General features: G+C 39.2%; 1 protein-coding gene across 3 annotated transcripts; it reads right to left on the bottom strand.

Annotated features, from left to right (window-relative positions):
* Nucleotides 1-681: 681 nt before the first annotated feature.
* On the bottom strand, nucleotides 682-21,235 carry ABRAXAS2 (abraxas 2, BRISC complex subunit). 3 transcript variants are annotated; one of them, XM_069797189.1, is made up of 10 exons: nucleotides 21,076-21,147; nucleotides 19,883-19,973; nucleotides 16,848-16,884; nucleotides 15,111-15,154; nucleotides 14,196-14,262; nucleotides 11,395-11,592; nucleotides 10,721-10,840; nucleotides 9,973-10,057; nucleotides 7,736-7,850; nucleotides 682-2,919 (listed from the first exon to the last, which is right to left on the bottom strand). In XM_069797189.1, the coding sequence occupies exons 5-10, from the start codon at nucleotides 14,255-14,257 to the stop codon at nucleotides 2,453-2,455; spliced, it is 1,047 nt and encodes a 348-aa protein (XP_069653290.1). In that variant the 5' UTR covers nucleotides 14,258-14,262; nucleotides 15,111-15,154; nucleotides 16,848-16,884; nucleotides 19,883-19,973; nucleotides 21,076-21,147; the 3' UTR covers nucleotides 682-2,452. The 3 variants fall into 3 exon arrangements, with proteins under 3 accessions (XP_069653290.1, XP_069653287.1, XP_069653288.1); XM_069797186.1 differs by lacking the exon at nucleotides 15,111-15,154 and having other exon boundaries at nucleotides 11,395-11,585; nucleotides 21,076-21,235; XM_069797187.1 differs by lacking the exon at nucleotides 15,111-15,154 and having other exon boundaries at nucleotides 21,076-21,221.
* Between the last annotated feature and the right edge of the window lie 754 nt (nucleotides 21,236-21,989).

The following is a 21,989-nucleotide window of genomic DNA, read 5'->3' as shown; positions in this document are numbered from 1 at the left end:
TTTAGTAGCTTTTCTTCAATGCTGCCTACCTGTTAGTGAGGGGACATCGCTACAGGTCTTGCTGCTGGGTTTTGTGCTCCTGAGAATCACCAAAAAAACCTCATCATGAGTCAGATGTGGAAACCTGGTACTTCATGGGTATAAAGTTCTGGTTTTCTTTATGATTAAAGCTGCTCCCTATTGCCTTCAGATGGATCACAACCCAACACCATTATGTTTAACAGAACTGTAATGAAAACTGCAAAGTCCATTCACATGTATTTTTACCAGAATATTATCTGAATCAAAAAAAAAAACCAAAAAACCACCCTTTGATCTTATGAGTAAAGAGTTACAGTAAATGAAGGTACCTGCAGATAGGCACTGGCTGGAGGGCATGATTACATACTCATTCCACCTCCAATCAACTACATGTTATATGTAAAACCAAGTAAAACTTAAGACAATTCTTGTTATTAAAAGATTCCAGAACTCAAGGATCTTTGCCTCAACATAATCACAAGAATGCGTGGCAGGTATGTAATACGCATGGTATAGTGCTACCCTCTCCCCCTTCCATCAAAAGCCCCTCTTAGTCCTACAAACAGACTAGCTTTAACAAATCATCAATTTTGAGCTGCATTTCTGTATTCTGGTGAGTTATTTCACTGACATGGAACCTGACAAATACTAAAATATAAGTTACAGGATTAAATAAGATTTTATTGTCACATTTAACTGCTTCGTCAGAGATGTACATTTTGCAGGTTTCTGTGCGGAATAAAAATAAAAACTGTAGTTGCCATCTTGTCAATTCTGATTTCGACATACACACATCTGTACCACCTGAACCACAGGTGCTTGTAGATAGCCAGCAATAAAACCAGAGCAAGTTCTCTGTTAAGTGGATTGCAACACTCAAAGACAAAATGCATCAAGTTAAGGCTAATGAGAATAATGTAAAATAGTTAAAACAGACCACTAAATGTTTAAAGGTGGAAACACTCAATAGAAGAGTGGCAATTTTAACATCTCATTTTCTCCAAAGTCATTTTGCTTAATTTAGTACAGGTAAGGAGAGGCTAATGAACAGACTTTTGCCTACATATACAATACATACTGAAATTTTAGTCTTTTGTATAAATCCGATATATTTAAACTTTTAAGCAACTGCTTTGTTCTTCTGGGTGTAAACCAAAGAAGTGGTTATTCACACCTCAAAGTGATAAATGCTTAAGATAACCTCATCTTAAAATGTGTATTTTCTCATTTACAGATCAGGGATAAAGTCCAATAATACAAACTTCTTAGTGGCACAATTTCACATATTTTGGGCAATGTTAGCATACAAGCAGTATTTAAATAAAAGTAAGTGCATCCAAACATGAATTCCCTAAATATACCACACTTCATTTACCCAAATGGCAATTTTCTGACAAAAGCTGTAATTCAAATTAAAATAATCATTTACACATTTCACCCAGAGGAAAGGAGGTAATAAACCCAGGGGACTCTCCAAACAATCTTCTCCTACTCTATCCCCTATTTATTACATAAAATAACTCATCTAGAAGCGTAAATCCAATATTCAGATGCAAATAAAACGCAAGAAGCAGTCTCTGATGTTTGTAATTTGCAGACTCCAAAGTCCAATCATGATGGAATTTACTACTTCTGTCAGTCATTTACTCCTGTATGTGCACTCTGTATTTATGCTAAAATAACAAATGAGACAATAAATGAGGCTAGTGTGGCATAAAGTCATTGTAAACCCAGCGAAACCAGAATAATTATATTTATGACATTCATTTGGATGATTTACCAGTCATCCCACCCACCCCACCCCCTTTACAGAAAAAAAGGCAACCATCATTTTAAGTGATACACACATTCCGCTAGTAAAAAAAGTTGAAACAAACCCCTCCTCTGTTAAAAGAGCATGCCGATAGAAGAAGGTAGACCACATCTGTTCCAATCAGGCTTCTCAGAATTATCAAAATTTCTTTGCTTGCAAAGGCCAATTTGGCTTATCATAGAAAGCTATTTTGAAGGCGGCTGATACATTTATTCCCTTTCAAAAATTAAAATTCAAGGCATGATAGTGCAAGAGGTAAGTTTTGATTTGAGAACATTATTTGTAGACTAACTGTGCTTAGTTACTACATCCCAATTTATTGTCTTAAAGGAAATACGGCAACAAAAGCTACAAGATCTCTATAAATTTCATTTTGCCTACATTTACCAGTACATCCATGAACCTCATCAGTATTAGTACAACTTGATTATCCTAATGATTCCATTATAAAACTTGCAAAATGTATCACAAGGTGAATAAACCATCTAGTGCAAGTCTTCTACATTTTGTGTGCACAGTAATCCTGTGTAGTTCATTTCCTCCAGGTTAAATCCCCAAAATCTCTCTGTAACGATTATGAAAAAAACAGTGTCATGTGGATTTTTCCCCCCCCCCTTATCAAATCTGAGAAGTTTGAGTGTTCCGGGAATCACCATCAGGATGTGCTGAAGGTCGTGAATCCCTTGTCTGTGAGTATTCACTGTCAGATGACTCCGTAGGTTCAAGCAAGTTTTCATAATCACTGTCTTCTGATTCATCAACATTGTCACCAACCGCTCTTTGGGAAGATGGCATGGATGCTCCATTACCAGAATATTTCAATCCTGCATTTGTGGAAACATAACCGGAAGAACCTACTGCTTGAGGTCGAGGCATAAAAACATTACTTTCTAGGAGACTGTGACCAACAGTACTTTCTTGACTGGTTGCACTGAAATCGGAATACGGAGGGGGAGGATCAGAGACATCCGAATCTTCAAGTGTGCAGCCTTCCACAGCAAATCCAGTGTAGGACATTCGTGGAACAAACATAGGTTCCAAGTTATCTGTTGGCATTTGCCTGCTTAAAATTGCTTGCTGCATTCCTACAAAAGCAAAGAACATCGGTGTACTTAATGCTTACTTTGCAATATGCTTTATATAACCTAGCTGTAACATACCACACCCACCCAGCCCTTTGCTGTTCTCTCTTCTTTCTTTCTGGTTGTTGTTATTAAATGTTCATCCCTGGCATTGCTTTCAAACTCCAGCACTGGATCTTTTCCTCTCAGTCTCCACTACTCACCTTTGGCAATTCTGATTTTCGTATTGATGACTATATAAGACACTATCCCTAACCATCGTGTCAAATCTTGCTTATTACTACATCCTTCTCTCTGAGCTTGACAAAGAATATCTTCCCTAAATTTAGCTGTGCATCCATGAAATGCATCAGTGTTGGCACAACTTGATTATCCTAGTGATCCCATTTAAAAAACAAAAAGTGTCAAAAAGCAAATAAAATAAGTGCAAGTGTGCTACATTTGTACATGCAGTCATCCTGCACAGTTCATTTCCTCCAGTTTAAGTCCCCTAAAAACACAGCTGCAGGAAGTTTCCATAACCTGTTGTTCTTTCCACCTCATCTTCTCTCTGTATTCCTCTGTTCCTTCTCACATCAAAAAGTAGCTATGCTAGGGCTCATCTTGCCTGCTCCCCTCCACCGAGGTCTTACTCGGTACTGAAAGCTGGACTCACTTTTGATCAGACCATAAGCAGCTTCTACTGTTGATATTACATCTTAAAAATCATACTCCTGTACTTTCTCTTACAATGCCTCTTGTGCTAGGGGACAATCTCATGAACATCAAAGAAGTTACCTTGTCTTCTTCCCTCAAATTACTATTTTAAAAACTTTCCCTCCCAATGCCTGCGATTAGCCTAGCGGGCCGAGACCGTGTATCATGCTCACCTTCTGCTAGCCAAAACATCTGTACTCATGTGATATCTCATATTTAGATTGCTAACTAGCTAGCTGAGCAAGAAGCATCTTTTGAACTTGTGTTTCTATATCCCTAGCACAGCGATCCACAATCAGGGCTCTTGCACTAGTGTAACACTGGTAAGGTATGCTCTTCACCGTCCCTGGAAAAGTCAGACACAGTCACTGAAATCTGTTCCCTATGAAAAGCCATATGTAATGGGTAAAACCACCAGTTCCACATTTTGACTTTTATTTAAGTAATTGTACAGTTAGACAGTTGCTATAAATAAATTCGTCCACTAAGGACAGGGTCACTTTCCAATTCATGTGGTTTTAACAATCAAAGCAAGACCAAAAGCCACAGATATGTCTTGCCTTTAAGGATTTCACAACATCTCCATGTTTCATAATGAATAGACAATAACATAAGCACTATGAGGATTAAAAAAAAAAAATAGCTGAAGAGCTGGTTAAAGAACAATTACGACGGTTATCAGTCACATTGGAAAGATGCATCAAGATGAAGCTCCCGCAGCTCTGCACTGGAACTATACTTGCATTAGCAACCTAAATGATGGAATTTAATCAGCACATGCTTATTAAAGTTACAGATGGTACTATGCTAGTAATAGCTGCAAATGTAACAGAGTATCAGAACCGGAACTTGAAAGTGATCTTAATGAGGTGATTTGGAAAATAATTTAAGGAAGACATGCACAGGAATAATGAACTGCACAAACTGCAAAATGAGGAAGTTACACCCTTCTGCAAAAAAGAAACACAGGTTTACTGTTGATTTATGTAAACTATAAATATCAACATGCATTAAGTGTGCTCAGCTGCTGAGAAATAGGTATTATTTCAGTATGTACTGTAATGGTTAAGACTACAACTGGAATACTATATCTAATTTTGAACACCACACTTTAAGAAATAGGGAAAAACTGGAGAAACTCTACAAAAGAAAAGGACTCATTAGGGCTCTAGATATCATGACCTAAGAGGAAATACTGCAGTATCTGGGATAATTAGAGAAAACTGAGTCTTCAAATGTACGTAAGAGGCTGCTGTGGAAAGGTAAGCAGAAGGCAGCTTAAATTAGAGTAGTATGCATTAGACATGAAGAAAAACTTCCTTGCAGGAAGGTTTGTTAAGCACTGGGAGAGACGTCAGTTTTCAACTGGTTTCTAACTCATTATTAGCCTCCAAACATGTCAGAATTGACACCTGGTATATGTAAAGCTGCCTTGCAGCTAGGTGACAGACAAAATGGTATCAGCTCTACTTACTGTAATGCCATGCTTCTGGAAAAAGCAGAAATCAAGGCTGAAGAGTTCCTTTAATCAAGTCAATAAGATATCTCTTCAGTAATAAAAAAAGAGCATATTCCCTCAAGCAGCTACATAACAGCTCTCCATTTTTGGTCCACAGTACAAGAACTGCAGTAGGAGATTTCCTGGCATCTGGGAAGTGCCCAGCGCTCACCCTACCCTAGAACATGCTACTACATGTACAAAATTATTTCAGTGATCTGGCAAATAAAGTCTCAACTGACTTTTATGCTAGAGTGTTAAAATCATAACCTGTTAAACAAAAATTTGTAGGAATAACAAGCTTTCACACACTATCGTAGGAATTTGAATCAAATGCTCCCTTTTCCTCCAGCTCAGAGGATGATTAACTGGAACATTTAACTCACTAAAACCAAGGAAATTCTCCTGATATTGAGAAAGTGACAGAACAGAAGGCCAGCTTCAGTATTTAGCTACTCGCATCTAAAAATATTGCGGAGATACAAGCTGCATGTTTTCTTGTTTCAGCCCTCTCACATGATTATCTGCTCTGGCATAAATTTTCAGTCCAGCATTTGCATCTCACTGGTAGTATCTAGAGGCTAGCACCGACTGCTTTCCTCCTCCTCCCCCACCTTTTGCCATATGGGCTGGGATCAGCTCCAGTCACACTAAATACCCATCTCTACTTCTTCCTAGCTTGCATAGTAGCAGTTCCCTGGCTGTTTCATCTACAGCCAAGCAGGAAACAGCAGTGACTCATGCCACTTCCATCTTTCAAATGGTCTGTGGCCAATGCTGGCTCTTTACCTTATCTTTGAGGTTCAGAGAAGGAAGAACCTGGGCTGACAGATCAACCTTTGGTCTAAAATGTTCACGTGGTAACAATACCTTGCTGCCTGGAGAAAATAAAAATATCCAGTCATAGCAGCAGAGGGGCCTATTGCACAGTTTAGGGTGTTAACCCATCTAAGCCACCTTTGAGTCTCAGACACAGCTTTAGATAACAAGATACACAAATAATAAAAAACATCTTGTAGCTAAAATTACAAAATTTAGTTATTTGCTTACCATTTCAAAACATGGGAAAAAAGGCAATGTTTCCTGAAATAGGTAATTTGCTTATGTTTTTTTTTTTTTATATATTGCTTTCCATTTGCCTATTCTGTGCTCCTACTCTCTACCTTCAGTCTTCCCTTACGCTCACAAATTAGATCAGACATGTCTTCTTGGAAAGGTCCAGGCTTTTCACGAAACCTACCTACTGCTAAGCAAAAGTCTCCTGAAGCCACCTTAAATTTTTAGGAAGGAGAGACAGTGTGGGAACCAGCCAAGTATGCTCACACAATACACCTCACCAATTCAGAAAATTAAGGAGCAGCAAAAAAAAGATCAACATACACCTATTAATGGCTTTCCCCACCAGTCCTAAATACATACTATGAAAACTTATACTATCAATACAGAACGCAGAACCAAGCCTAATAAAAACATGGATTTTTAATGGGACTTATTTGCACCATGGACACTTAAATCCAATCAACTCGATACTAATACAGGTTTTCAGAACACAGCAGAAGTATAATTTCTGCGTTCAGAGCTTCACTAGAAAGAGAAGACTGTCATGCTTGCATTGCCTTGAATGAATCAAAGAATTACCTGATTCAGCTTCCCCCAAAATGAATCCCCCCAACGCACTGCAAGAAGGACAATATTTCAGTAGTTTCATGGATTTGAAACTAATACAGATTGATACTCCTATCAGTGATGATATGGTACTTGAAATAGGTAGGCAAATCCCAACAACATTCTGCATTTAAATAGTTTCTTCCACTTTCTAGCAGGTACTCCTGAAGATAGGAAAGACTTCAAAATGGACTTTGGGAAGATTTACTTCAACATTGAGAAGTGGCGGTTCAATGCTAATCATGTTCACCACTAAGTCAGCAAATAATGCAAAAAAAGCTGACTAAATTAGGATTCAGTAACTATGAAGTGGGAGAGGAGGATAAAAATGCTGATGGTCGTCTCTAAATCAGTGTTAAAACCCCTGATACATCCACTAAAAGCTACAAGGACAAAAATCATCTAGACAACACTTCAGATGATCTACAATGACATTCATCACTTCAGCACTCATTTTCCTTCACCCAGTTTGTCTGGTGTTCAGTAATATAACTGGGGATAGGGTTGGGGAGTGGGAAAGGGAACAATGATTTCAAAAACCACTGATAGCTACTGGCCTGTAAACACAGTACCCTGTTTCTACGTAATACTTCAGAAGGAATCTCTCCAGTGTTTAGATTTTCTTTTTCCATTCCTGGCTTTGCTCCACTTTTCCTTTCCTACAACAAATCTTTTCCTGTGTTATTTCCAGAACTGACTTTGTCATTCTTTCTCTACAGCTTTGTCTCTCTCCTATGTTTAAAGTTCGCTAACATTGGATGACTCCTACAGAAATATCTGCAGTACACATACTTTCACAGTTCAGGTATCATTCAATGTAAATCCTTCATATACCCTTCCCAATATGATCTTTTTTTCTTTTGCTATGAGCTATCAGCAATACGACTCAAAATACTACCAGAAAACATTTTGTCCTTACAGCATCTGCTTCTGAAACAAAATAATTAAAAGGCAACTTACTTATTTCTTGTTCTTTTTCGTTTTTCTTTTGTGCGATTTGCCTTTTTAACTTGTTTACATCAGCTTGAAAAGATTCAACAACACGTTCACTTTTTTCTACATCTATACATACTGCCTAGGAGAAAAACATAAGATATGCTAAGATTTTGCAAAAATACATGAAAGACTTTCATAACATTAACAAAGCTACTACCAGACAAGAAGCCGTTAAAAGCACAAAACTAAGAGCAGGAGTTAACTATATCAGAGCATAATATTCAACCTGAAGATCCTTTTCTTTACTGGCTGTTGCCAGTTGCCAACTGCTGCATGATAGGAAAAGCACTTCCAGATAATTCATCATTACAGAACGATTTCTAATAAGATCCAAAGTTAGTTCTTCCTAGTTAGTGGAAAAGATCTGACTTTTTTTTTTTTATATATACACTGTTGTTAGCACAATAATGATACTATAGCAACATGATTTAAAAATGTAGCATAAAGGGGCATACTTTTTGTACTATACCAAATTTGAACTGGGGTATGAAACAGTTGACTCGAGACAACTGTTCCAAGCTGATCTCCTAACTGATACCTCTATTAAATAAACAAGACCCATGGATTTTTCAAGAAGATTTCTCTATCCTGGCTAGGAAATGAATGTGAAATTTTCCACAGAAGGATCCAAGTTTAACAACAGTTCTGGATAATATTGATTTCTTTTTTAATCTAACCATGTTATACTGGATATTGTTTACTTCTTCAGAGATTAAGTATTGGTCATTATCATTAAACATGATCAGTTCTGAAGAATACAGAATTCCAAAAGCACTGATGAGTCTTAAACAGTAAGTCACTAGTGACTAAGTCACTAAGTCTTTCTAAAAAGAAATTTACTGTTTCTTCTCCAAAAGGTGACTATTAGCGATCTTACCTACAGAGTTGAAAAACGTTAACTGTGCTTTCAGCCCAAACCATTCTATGATTCTATGTCTAATTTTTAGAAATTTATAAAGTTTAAACCCTCCCCTCCCAACTAAATGGTGCATAATGCAAATACATGTGTGTCAGCTGCTTTACGAGAAAACTTATTTCTAGTCCTGTAACGTTCTCTGTGAAACAGCCACTTTAAAGATAAAAGTTCCTCAAGTCAGCTAACACCCAAGTTACTTTTAAGCTCTGTAAACAATGTACAGCAGCATGATTTACGCAGTGAAATACAACAAAGTCACAGTTTTCACAGGTAGGAAGACAACTCCCTGATGACGTTACATTTTCCATTTGTCCAGACACTAATGCAAACAGCAAGAGCACGAAAGGATATATGCGCTCTTGGCAAAAACAGCGTTACAGAATAATACCATTAGCTAATGGGATAGACCTCTGAAAATAAATTTTCATGTCTCAAGTCGGCATGAAAGCTGTCTGCCTTCTCGTTGAGAGTTACCCACCCTACAAGGCAGGTTAGAAAGCAGCAACTTCCACCGAGAAATAGCAGTTCTCCTGTGCAAGCAGGGTCAGGGAATGGTTGGTGCGATTACTGCCTTGTTCTCTGCTACATGTGCCAACCAGCAAAGCTAAGCTAGAGCAGAGACACAAATCCCTCCAGGGCAGACGTAAGGGGAAAGCCTGGAAATAAGCTGTGACTACAGCACAATTAGCAGATGTGTGTGCTCCTGAGGCAGCACAGCTATGCTGCTCTTCACATAGGACAAGCTGTGAATTGACAAGCTTACATTTAGTAGATTTGACACTCGAGGCACTTTCAGATGCTTTGCCACATTTGGAGCAGGATTCACTCATGCTCTACACAAAACATTCACAAGTTTTAACTAACAGATGGAGCTCTTTGCTGCACGCTACATACCAAGAGCCGGGAGTAATTTTTAAACTCACACAGGCAAGCCTTTAAACCTGTGCAAATCCTTAGAGCCTTCAGCAAGGCTTTTCTTTAACGCATACACTTAAAAATAGCTAACGTCTCCCAGAAATCACTAAGCATTAAATCATTCTTACTTGCAAAAGAGAAAGAATTGATGATATTCATACGAACCACTTTTACAGCATCCACTGCAAATGCACACATTTAAACAGAAACTGACACATTTCATTATTAAAGTCAGACTTATTTTCCCACAGTTCATGATAAATTGTTTACGAGCTCTAAAGATCTCCATCTCCTCCACTCCTGGTTTAACCAAAGGATAAACAAAAAGATGCCACATATGTACTGACCAGTATTAAGTAAAGGAAGTTACCTGTACTTTTTCCTGAAGTGCATTATAAACCTGATATATAGCCCTGATGTCCTTCATCACTCCATCTTTGTCAAAAAAATCAGTACTAAAAAAAAAAAAAAGCAGAAATCATTAGTAAGAAAAGACAACATAAGTTTCTAGCTTATGCTGCCTTTGAATTGCTGTTAAGCAGTCTATCACTGTATTTCTAAAATGTATTTCATTTTATATTGCTAAAAAAACACCATACTCCCAAGAACCAAAATTTGGACAGCAGCATATTCAATACCAAAATTTCTTCTGGAACAATAAAGTCCCATTTAAATGAGGTTAAACTTGTGCAGAAATCTTTAAGCTTGTATAATTTCACTGTTAGCAGTCAGAAGAGCTACTTTGCAGCATTTAATTAAAATTACTTAAGAACAACAACAAGACTTCAACACTTCCAAGTCAGAGTTCAAGTTTTAAATCAAGCTTGCATACAGAATTCCTTGGGGGGGTGGGGGTGGAAATCAAGTAAGAAACTTCCAGCCAGAAGGCCTACAGCACCAACTGGCCATACCAACTCTGCTTTTCTGATTAGTGCACCGAGTCTCTCTTTGTGCTTCTAAAAGATTCAGATCTAAGCATGAAAAAAGTGCACTAGGAACTGATCATTCCTCCAGAACTATTTTTTTCCTGCTTGAAATGCATATTTGTAGTATTCTTTGGAACGTACAGAACACAAAGCTTGATGACTGTACTTCATTTGCAAAGGAAAAATCCTTACCCGTGTTCCTTAATAACTTTGGCATAATTCTGAGAAGTATTTGGCACCGAAGAAACTTTGTATTCCTGTTGACTAGTGTTGCCTAGATTAGGAATAGTAAGTGACACCCTTTGATTATACCTGTAGAGAAAGTTTAGAAAGCCTTCTTAATTCTTATTCAAAAGATATTTACAATAGCCTTGATATTATCCCATCTCTAATAATCACAACTCATCTAATTTTAAAGCTTCTGCATTAGGTTTATCATAAAAGCTGCTAAATATTAGCAGTTGTGTTCAAAATAAATGCATGATCAAAAACTCCCTTGAGAGGGGCCTACCTCTATACCTCTTAGAACCCTTTAATTGTGCATTCAAACTAGCACAGATACAAGAAGGGTGAAGCTACATTCAGGTCTATTATAAGAAACATGGTACTGACATCTGATTTCTCTTAAAATTTTTTTTCTTTTGTTGTCTTAAGATTATAAGACTGAAAAGAACTTTTGCTCACCCCAAAACTTTAATTTATAAATTACATGCACAGAAAAAAAAAAAAGCTGTCATCACTAACAATTGTACACCAAGACATCATTTGACAAACACAAAGCCTTCTTTACATGTAATTGTACAAACTTCAAAATAGTTTAGAGTAGAAAAAAAATGAGGACTGTTTCATATACAGAGATTGCTTACCTTCGGTTTGGTCTAAAAAGCACATATTCTAAAGCATGTGTTGAGTTATTTGCAGTGGAAATGAAGCTGAAGAGAAGGAAGACAAGATCAGGCACTCCAAGAATGTGTGTCAGCTGTTTATGAATGATGTGCTCTCTATATGACATTTGCTGCTGAGTGTTTCTCCTAAATCTGTACCATCCAATAACGTTCTGTAACCAAAATACATCAGAAAAAAACAAAGTATCAACTGAGAGATACAGATTTACCTTCTGATAAATAAAGTTGCTAAAACTGTGGTATCACATGAATTAGCCAACCGCTTTATTACAACAAAATCAGACTGAATTACTAGAGGCTTGCAGCTATTAAATAACCTGTAACAAGTGACATCCTGTTACAACGACTATTGCTCAACCTTATTGTGCTACAAACACCTGTGTGTCCTCAGTGGCATTCAAGATCCCATTTCCAATATACTTCAATTGTTTAATTTCAGCAACAAACCTTGGAGCATCTTCAAATTATTAGACTTGAGCTGTTTTCAAACATAGCAGATGTGAGTTTTCTTTAGCCTAAATATTTCAACTGCCTATTCACTTGTATTAATTTGTGAGACACTTCCAGTGCTTCAAACATATTTGCAAATTCATGTCTGTTCATGAGACATATGGGACTAATCTGCTGCATTCAACAATAAAAGTGTCTCATGTATTGCATTGTGAAAAGATTCGTATGTACATCAGATAAGACCCATTCTAATTCAATTATTATTTTGAATACAACATGCATTAAACTCCTTTACTTCACGTAGACTAACATTCAAGAGATAAATGAAAAAGGACGCATCATTAACAATGTGGTTTAGGAAGTGTCCCAGGAATAGGCACTGTCATGTGGTGATGCATTAAGACTGCATGTATATATTCAGTGGAACTGAGCAGATTCTACATATTAAACAATATGACTCCTGTGTTAAATAAAAAAATTAGAAGTACTGTTTTTAACTTTTTATAGTACATCTGTACAATTACTTAGTCTGAAGGTAATAATGTGCTTAGTTTGCTAACAAAAGAGAATACAAGACTGTCTTCCTTCCCAGACAGGAGTATTTCTTTCTTTTTTGACATTATGACAATTAATGTCATTAAATCTGTGGTGCTTTAGTCACATAATGCTTGCAAGTTTTCATGTCTCCAGTTTTGCCTGCTTTCTCACCACAGATAATGCATCTTGCCAGAGTCTCCTTGCAAGGTAGGTCCTAACAAAGTAAAATTCAACTGAAAACTAGTGGGACACAAACATTTTTTTGATTACGTTTTTTGCCTTGTCTCCTGAAGGGGAACTCCACCTGCTCTGCAGTGTTCTAGAGTAGAGTTATGGGGTTACAGAATTCAGGATCTAAGACTGGAAACTCACTCCATAATCAGCATAAAGATGTACATGTCTGTATGTACAAATATGCACACAAAGTCCCTAGGTACTTGGCATAAATACATTAGTAGAGACAGAGGAGTTTATTCTGAGAGCATTTGCTGGAAGAAACAGACAAGAAAAAAGCACTGTAATCATCGGTGTTGCAGAAGTTGCACAGATTTAGGACTTGCTTCCCTAAAGATCCCTTCTCAGGGTAAGCCTTGTCTGTAAGCAAAAGTCCACAGTCCAGGTGGGTAAGGTAAACAGAAAAGACTGCAAATTCAATTGCTAATTAGGCAACTGTCATCACACACTTTGCATAACGATGATCAAGTCACACAGTAGGCATTCCTGCTCAGACTAGTGAAAGTTACACTTGAGTCACCTGTAGAGAACAGAAATCCCAAAAGCCCAACAGGTCATGCCTTGACAGTTAGCTCCGCTACTTAGTGAAACACAACCAGCAGTGCTACAAGCAGCTGGAATGACACTGGTTTCCTGGTGCTTTGCAAAAATAAGTCAAACAAGAAAAAAGGTCTCATTTTAACCACCTCTACCTTGTACTAGCTCTGGCACTAACCAGACCTCGTGAGTCAAATTCACACAGTAGTGATGCTTTTCTGCTAGGTCTAACAAGGTCCACAGTTGCCATGAATTGAACCATGCAAGTCACCCACCGTCATCTTGCCAGAACAAGATGACTGGTGGATTCACTTCACTACATAAGGAACCAGACCTTCAACTCAGCTCTTTGATGGACCAGTTTATGAGAATTTCTGAATCAATGACTCAATTAGAAAGATAGTGCACTACAAGTATGGAATGAGACAAAACATTGAAAAAAGGTTTGGCTTCTCCAAATAACTACTAAAATTTAATCTTCTTAATACTAGTTGTGCTACTAACAACATATGCATAACGTAAAGCTGTGACAACATCTGACATAACTGATAGAACAGTTTTTCCAGTTTAAAACTGACAGGGCAAAAATTGCAATTACAAGCCTATATCATTACAACCCTTTTAAATTAACTCTTTAAAACAGATTTTCAGATCAGCTACATTTTTTGTTGGTTTCAGCAGCAGAGTACACAATCTTTATGTTACATGTTTAGCTCGGAAATTTGAGTGAGTTAATACTAGCTCTTCACTTTTGGAGACCTAAACTTAAATCCTTTGCATCCTTTCCATTTTCCACGGAATTTAGACATTGCCCCCAATTTAACCCAAGTACCACAAATCCACCAACTTCTGTACAGGACAAGCCTTGGGTCAAAACAAACCATCAGATTTGTGAACGAAAATATTGCTTCCAGTTAACTACCTTTGTTTGTTTGTTTTCAAAACCGCTCTTTCTAATTATAGGCTCTAATGACTAGAACAGGAGGAAAAGATAGAAAACTTACTTTTCTTCGGTCTTTAAGAATCCTGTCCAAACTCTCCTCATTAACCTTGCCTGCATAGTCATAAAAGCTTGAACCAAAAAGGAAGAGAGAAAGGTAGGTACACAGTTTACACACACACATTATACATAAAGTAAATAATTTATACTTTGACTGTTCTTTGAATAGATGGCATTCCAGACATTACAAAGCAACTTCTACAGTTTTACCTTTATCAGCATGGTCAGTATTCACACCACCTGCTTAGGATATCCAACTTGGGTGCTGTATAGAGCACAGTTAGAAGCCTTGAAGGTTTGACCGCACAGCTAATAGACAGAGGCAGTTGCTTACAGAGGAAGGTGCAGAGCATTTAAATTAGATGCAGAAGACTAGCTGGTGCAAAAACTCTAACCACTTTTAAACCACTAGTAATGAAATACAAGATGCCGATAATTATTAGTTTTAAAATGCTTTCATTGCACACATTAGTTTGATGCCTAGTATTTCACTGGAAGCCCCTACAACAAGAGGTATGTACATGAACGGACTGTGTAATTTTATTTTGACCAGCATTCTGTAAAACTCTGCTTTGATAGTAAGAGGCCCACCTGCCAAAGAAGAAAGGAGAGCAGGGCCATTTTACATGCAACCACAAATCAATTTCTTGAGCTCCAGTTCTGCAATTAGACTCACATGACTGGACCCTTGCAACGAACACAATTATATTGAGGTCAGCAAGAATCTGAAGTACCATGGTCTTCCCACATGGCTCTGCTTACAGAACTGAGGACCAAACCCTGACATGTTGTTATTTTGAGGACAAAACAGATTTAAGAATTTATAAATCTATCTACACAGACAGGTTTATAAATTCAAGTAGATCACACTTCATGATAAAAGGAAAAACATTTGAAAATAGATTCCTCCTTGACTTACCTGCCAAGTCCTTAGTCTCTTTCAAGAGCTGATATCACTAACACCTAAAGCAGTGCAGGAAAACACTCTGTTTTAGAGGTCTATGATCTCAACTCTTGTGTGTGGGGGTAAAAAAAAAATACAACAGAAAATCCTGAGCTCAGTACTTGGCTGGTAAATAAGGGTGGAAATAAAATTTGTTTCAAGATGCAAGTTACTGTTAATATTAAGACTACAACTAATTACTTATTTGAGATACTACATAATATTTGCATAATCTTTTCAAGTCATGTTCACAATATTTGTACATTCTTGTAAGTGGTGGATATCCAATTATTTCTCTTCCTGTGCTTTACAAGAATAATTTTCTTAAGGGATGAGCAACTAGTACATAATGAAACACCTTAATTTGAAAACTGCACAGAGAGACAAATCAGTCCTTTTAAAATCCTTGCTTCTTATTCAGATCCCACGTGTTGGTAAAAGCACTGGAACCAAGCCTGCTATACTCAACATCAGCAGTGCCAGCTTACAAGAATACAGAGTGGATGAGTGATAGGCCTCCTCAGACTGGCTACACTTAAGTCAAAAGGATAAGGTAGAATGCCCCCAAATCAGCATCTGCTACAACTAATGGAACAGAGAAACCAACAGCACAGTCTGGTACTGATAAAAGCTATATGGGCTGTGAGAGTTTCTCCTGTGCTCTGAAGTAAATAAATCATCAGTTTTCTTGTGCAGAAAGCATGCAGTGAAATACAGACTTCTTCCCCTTCCTCCACCAGCTCAGTTACTAACAACCAATTTCTTGAGTGGGGAGAAACAGTAAATGTGATCAGTTTTGATATGCACTGGACAAAGCATCACTAGGAACCAGAAAGAGTCTACTAGACACTGGGATATTATCTTGATGTGTAGAGTCTCTAGCATTAAAATCACTGGGTTAAGAGTACCCTACTCTCTGTAATTATCAGATAGCAAATAATAGACTGCAGCTTTTCTCTGTAATGCAACCAATGTCAATCATAATATCTAAGGTACTGTGTCTTCTTAATTGGCTGGAAATCTCTAAATAAAGACAAGAGGAGATTAATAGGGCATTCCTTCTAAGAAGAGTTTCCAGACAGCAATTTAGAAGACATCACTGTACAAAAAGTGAAGACTACAGAGAAAAGCTACATGTAACTAGATGGAAGCTGCTAAATAGAATATATTAGACCTATATTTAATTTAAATTCTGGAGTACAGGAGATCAGAAGGCGAAAAAAAACAGTAAGCTGAAAGTTTCAGAATAATTAGTTAGTGCAAGTCAGTACAACTAACTAGAAAACAACTTGTTAACCCAGCAAGCTACTAAGGTTAGGGCACACAAGATGTTCTGTGACCCACCAGGCCCAAGCAGAGCTAACCTAAGACTACAATAACTTAAATTTGTTTTGACATTCATCCCAATTATCAGAGTGATATTATTTGATCTGACTGCTATCCTACCTCCACTAACTACACGAGGTGGAAATTCAGAGAGAGAGAAATAAGTCTGTACTAGCTACCTCAGCACCCTTTCTCACCTAAGGTAAGTGCTACTAAAACTGTAAACTCATACTTTCTTTGTCATGGTTGGTGCCATTTACATGTATTTCTGTAATATCATCACATGAGCAAACAATGGTGGGTACATTTGAAATGCTAATATATTTCAGTGAGCTACCTATTTTTATAATCTGCAGCCAACATAAGAAGACAACAGAAAATGCTTACCTAAAGAGTTTTGAACAAGGCTCATGGTTATGGATTTCTGCAACAACAAACAAACAAAAAAGGAAACATATGTCCAACTGCTCAAGGTAAAGAGAAATTAGTGGCATATCTTGCATGAACTTTCCGCATCACAGCTACTGAGCAAATAAACATTTGTGTCAGACCACACACTGCCCTTAATGTCTCAACAACAGTTGATGACACAGCACCATACCCGGAAAACTAGCTTCTCTTTCTAATCTGCCATTTTACAGAGGAAAATATTTTAACAATAAGCAAGACATACACTTGCTCAGATACACACAGATATATCTAAGCCTCAAATACACACTTCTGATACTATCTTATAGTTGTAATCTCCTGACAAAGGCATTTATGATTTTTTTTTTCTTTTTGATACACCTTTCCACAACATTTTACTTGCATTCATATACACTGTTTATTACAGCAGCAATGAATAAAAAAAGGGATGGGGAAGGAAATCACCGAAATGTTACACATTAGAATATTTTAAAAGGCAAGGCAAATAGAATCTCTAATGAGAAAAGGGGTTAAACGGCACTCCAAAATGGTTAACTGAAATTTATAATTCTGTTATATGAATTATTAAAAAGTCACAGCAGTATTTTTTTTCCATTGAAGAGGTTGTAATAAATGCTAAGATGTTTATTTCAGCAGCAAAGGTTATAACGTGTCAGTAATCTCAGAGAAGAGTGAGACAAGAGCAAAATTCCAATCTACATTGTCTCTCTAACACCAAGCACGACTTACTTTTTTGTAGCGTTTAGTAGTTCTTTAAAGTTCTCCTTTACTCCGACTTTTTACCAAATACAGCTTGTCTTTTATTCGTATTATTATACCTTGATCACATAACTTTTGTCTGAAACTGTATGTGCTCAGACTGAATAGCACTTATGTAGCAATAATATCTCAAGCTCCTATATTAGAATCCCACCGGAGTGTTTAGCAACAACTTTGTTTAGACTCTTCCTTCCTGGAGAGTGACTCACCACCTGCTGTTCTGAAAGTCACAGGCTGCTCATGACTGCAATCTCAGCAGAGTCAGAATCAAATCACAGTTCCCAAGAACAACAGACTATACACATTAGCATCTCAGCATATTTAGCCACTATCAAAACAAGGCCCTGAACATCCATGGCAGGCGTACTGACTGAGAAACCATATATTTTCACTGGCAAGAACTCACGATGTTGCTGCTAGTTACTGACTTTCTTTATTTGGAATTGTTTAAAAGTGTATCAACCCCGTATTTTCACACTGGCATACAGAAATCTGTGGAAACGATCTGCTAAACAAAGCCAGTAAGTGTTATTATTCCAGCTTAGACCCACTCCTTCCAGCAAATATATTGACTACGACTGAGAATACATACTTGATTCTCAGGTTATTATGTTGCTACGCAGACCTGTTGTCTTTTGAAAAACAGGAAGCGACAAGCCTACCACTCAGAAGACAAGAAGCAGCCATCATTCTAAATTTAAGTTTTACACATCGACTGATTTTATATATATAGTACATATACTATATACACATATATACTCAAACACCACCACTAAGCTTTGAGACAGCAGGCATGCAAGAATGTTAAAACTCATCTGTGACAACAGTGCCACAAAACTGTCAATCTCAGTTCATGAGTTGAACTGGGAGTTCAAGAGTTAATATCAATGAATAAATATTGAAGTAAAAAAAAAAAAAAATCCAGAAGATCTCTAGGGGTGGGTAATTTCCCTTTTCAGAAAATAACTGTTACCAAGAATGTGACAAAAGAGTTATCTAAAAAGGGAGTAATTTTTAACACCACAAACACTTGGCTTATGCAACCACGCTGAGGCTGCAGTTGGTGACATTACTGTATTACACTGTCAACAATAACTAAGATCAGTCACCACTGAATAGTAATGTCTAGTTTTGTCTGAACAGACATAGCTATCAGCTGCCTTCCTTTATACAGTACTTTGACACACACAAAATATCCTATGCCTTTATTTTTTGTAATTTAGCTCGATTAATTGACACTTCACACAGTCAATTTATCACCCATATTTCCTTAGGAATAACTGCAACAGGAAACTACCTAACCTTCTGGATTCTTGTATACACAACCATCACTACTTTAAGGTGGCAAGTATCTTGAGATGTAACATAATACAATCCACACTTTCACAGATCATTAGCTCTCTATCAGAGTAACATTTGAGAGTCAATCGCAATATGTTTGCGTATTAGTTAAGCTTTATGCAGGCCCTGCTATATTATCTGGAATCAGATCCACAAAGCCAGGTATGTACATGTTTGGGTTTTTAAAGAAGGTTTAGATGCATTTTAACATCAGGTTATATATATGTAAACAAAAAAGGTATTTTCTTTCAGGGGTTTCCTATTTTTTATAAACCATAGAGCTAAAAAAATGCAACGGCTTCTCACACATGTATAAAAATATCTACTTCAGCCAACAACACTTGATCTTAGACCTGCTTTCACTTTTCACAACAACAACACATCAGCTGTACAGTCCTTGTGCTTATCAATAAAGTAAACTGTTTGACAAACATTCCTTGGCAAATCTTGCTGTGACAGTTTATGATGTCATCAACTACCAGCCATCCACCCAAACCCTCTGCTGGAAATTTGCCCCCTTTCAGTATTAGTAAATCAAGCAATGCATTTATTTTATTTTATTTTGAGCACGTGCTTGTATGTAGGCAACCATATCAAGCAGGAAATGCCCTGCAGGACCAAAAGGCAAATAAATAATTTCTCCATCATGAAATGCAGATAAATGTCTTCAACAAATGATCTTTTCTCCACAAAGGGAGATGCATAAAACCCGCCACATCTAGCAAATGACTGTTTCCTTTCCCAACATCTCAACCATGAACACACAAATACTGTAGTAAATGCGATTCTGAAAGCCTTGTGCTGGTCTCACAAGTGAAGTAATTCTTACTGAATTGTTGTACTGAAAACTGAACAGTGCTTCTTTCACAATTTCTCAAAGTTCTATTACTTACCAATCACTTGTAGAAATTCAGTGTTGCTGATCTGTGAATCACTAATGCTAAAGGTCTCTTCTTGTCTCACCTCTCCTAGCAGAAATCCTTCCTATAATTTTAAAGGAAAAAAAAGAAAACTAAAAATAGAAAACAACCCACTATACACAGTCATTTACCATAACTTTGTTGGCATTAAACGGAAGAAATAAACCAAAGATTTAGTTTGAAATACATATCTGAGCTGCAGCAGGTGTATAACCTGTCCTTCGGTTTACAGAGACCGATTTTCTGATTTACCAACACCCTTCCACAACACTACAGGAAGAGGTTGTCCAAAACCAATATTCCACCAAAAACTTCCATAGGTAACACGCAACTGATAGAAGGCAAACACAGATTACGTAAAGGAGCGCTCTGCCTCCAGTCCCTGCTACGCAGGCAGAGGGTGGATGAGGAGGAGCACTGCTCGGTTCCTTCAAAGCAAAGGGGAAGCGGAGTTTACATCTGCAGAAGCTTTCTCAAAACTTACATACGGAGGTTGGGCTGCACCTTGAACAATACCAGGGATCATAACACTCAGAAGATAACTAACTTAAAATGTTCTTTGATCCTCCATCCCCGCCCAACAGGAGGAAGGAGAATAAGCGGGCATCAGGCGCTTTTGGCACAAGCACTGAAACGGCGGTGCGTCGTTGCCTGGTGCAGAGATAAGGGAGCAAGCTCAGACTAGAAGTTTCTCAGCAAAACATCGGGATTTAGAAACGCCCCGGTGTCTGGAAAGCCAGCGCTACCGCAACGTACACGCACGCTCACGCGGCTTTTCCACACGCGTTTTCTCGCCCACAGCCCATCTCCCGAGTGCCAGACGAGAACCCCACGCCGGCGGGGGACAGCCCCCGGCGCCCCACGTCCAGACCAGCCATTCGCCAGACCGGCAGGGCGGCCGAGGGTCTGCAAGTCACCCCCCCACACACATATACACCCCCCTCCGAGCCGGGACCCAGCGGCACCGCACGGCCACCCCTGCCGCCGAGGAGCGCCTCCACCTCGCCGGCAGAAGCCGAGCGAGGCCGCTACCCCCGGCCGGGACCCGACCGGCGGCAACGGGGCCCGGCCCGGCCCGCTGCTCGGGGAAGGAAGCGAACCCTACAACCCGAGAGAAGCCTCGCCTCGCCTCACCGCGCCGGGAGGCGGCGGTCCCGGGTACCTACGTGGTCGGCGCTGCTGTTGGCGCTGTAGTAGCAGACGGAACTGAACGTGTAGCCCGAGATGGAAGCCGCCATGATGGGAGACCACCGCCGCCGCCGCCGAGCCCCACAAGCCACCGCGAGAGCCCGCGGCCCCGCCCACTTCCGGCAGAAGCCCCCACGTGGGGTCTTCTGGGAAATGTAGTCCCGCCCAACACAGGGATAAGGCCGCCATTCCGGGCTGCTGAGGCGGGGCGGGGGGCGAAGGCCGAGACCCAGCTCCATGGGGCAGGGAGAGAGCTGGGCCGTTTGGGCTGGGCCCTGCGGCCTCCTGGCAGGCTGGGCTGGGTGGCCTTCACCCGAGCCTGACGCCTGCCATGCCCCTAGGCTTGCGGTGGGATGTGTACCCAGGGGCCGGCAAGCGTTAGCTCGCTGAGAGGAGCGAGCATCTCCAGGCGACAACTCGTTTGCCAAACCAGTGAGATTGCAGGAGGCAGTTGAGTATTTTGTGCGGGTTTTGAAGGGCTGGGCAAGAAGTCGCAGAGGAGGAGCGGTACGGGAGCTGACGGGGCAGCGGTGCCCTTCGTCACTCCCAGTCTGTTGGATTTTTCAGTTTGGGCACTCCGTTATGGGATGTTTTAGGCCCCCCAGGATTCTTCTGTCCCTCTTTTGCTTCGCAAAAGAAAAAAGTTTCGGCTCTGATTTTGCGGACAGCGTCCTGTCGACATCCCGCCACGCTCCTGGTGTCGCAGGTGCCTGCCGGTTTCACTCCAGCCCAGCTATTTCCCTGCACAGATCATCCAGCAGCAGGCTGGAAAATCCGGTCATCTGGACCGTTACCGTTCCTTAGAAACAAAACTATAAAACGCTTCGAATTTTTTGAGGGAACTGGGCACCCCCCCACCATGCTCCGCAGACTTCGGCCGCGGGCAGCGAGA

This window comes from Haliaeetus albicilla, chromosome 11 (genome assembly GCF_947461875.1).
Source record: "Haliaeetus albicilla chromosome 11, bHalAlb1.1, whole genome shotgun sequence".
Classification (NCBI taxonomy): domain Eukaryota; kingdom Metazoa; phylum Chordata; class Aves; order Accipitriformes; family Accipitridae; genus Haliaeetus; species Haliaeetus albicilla.
The sequence above is the reverse complement of the archived record's forward strand: the minus strand, read 5'-3'. Positions and strand labels throughout refer to the sequence as shown.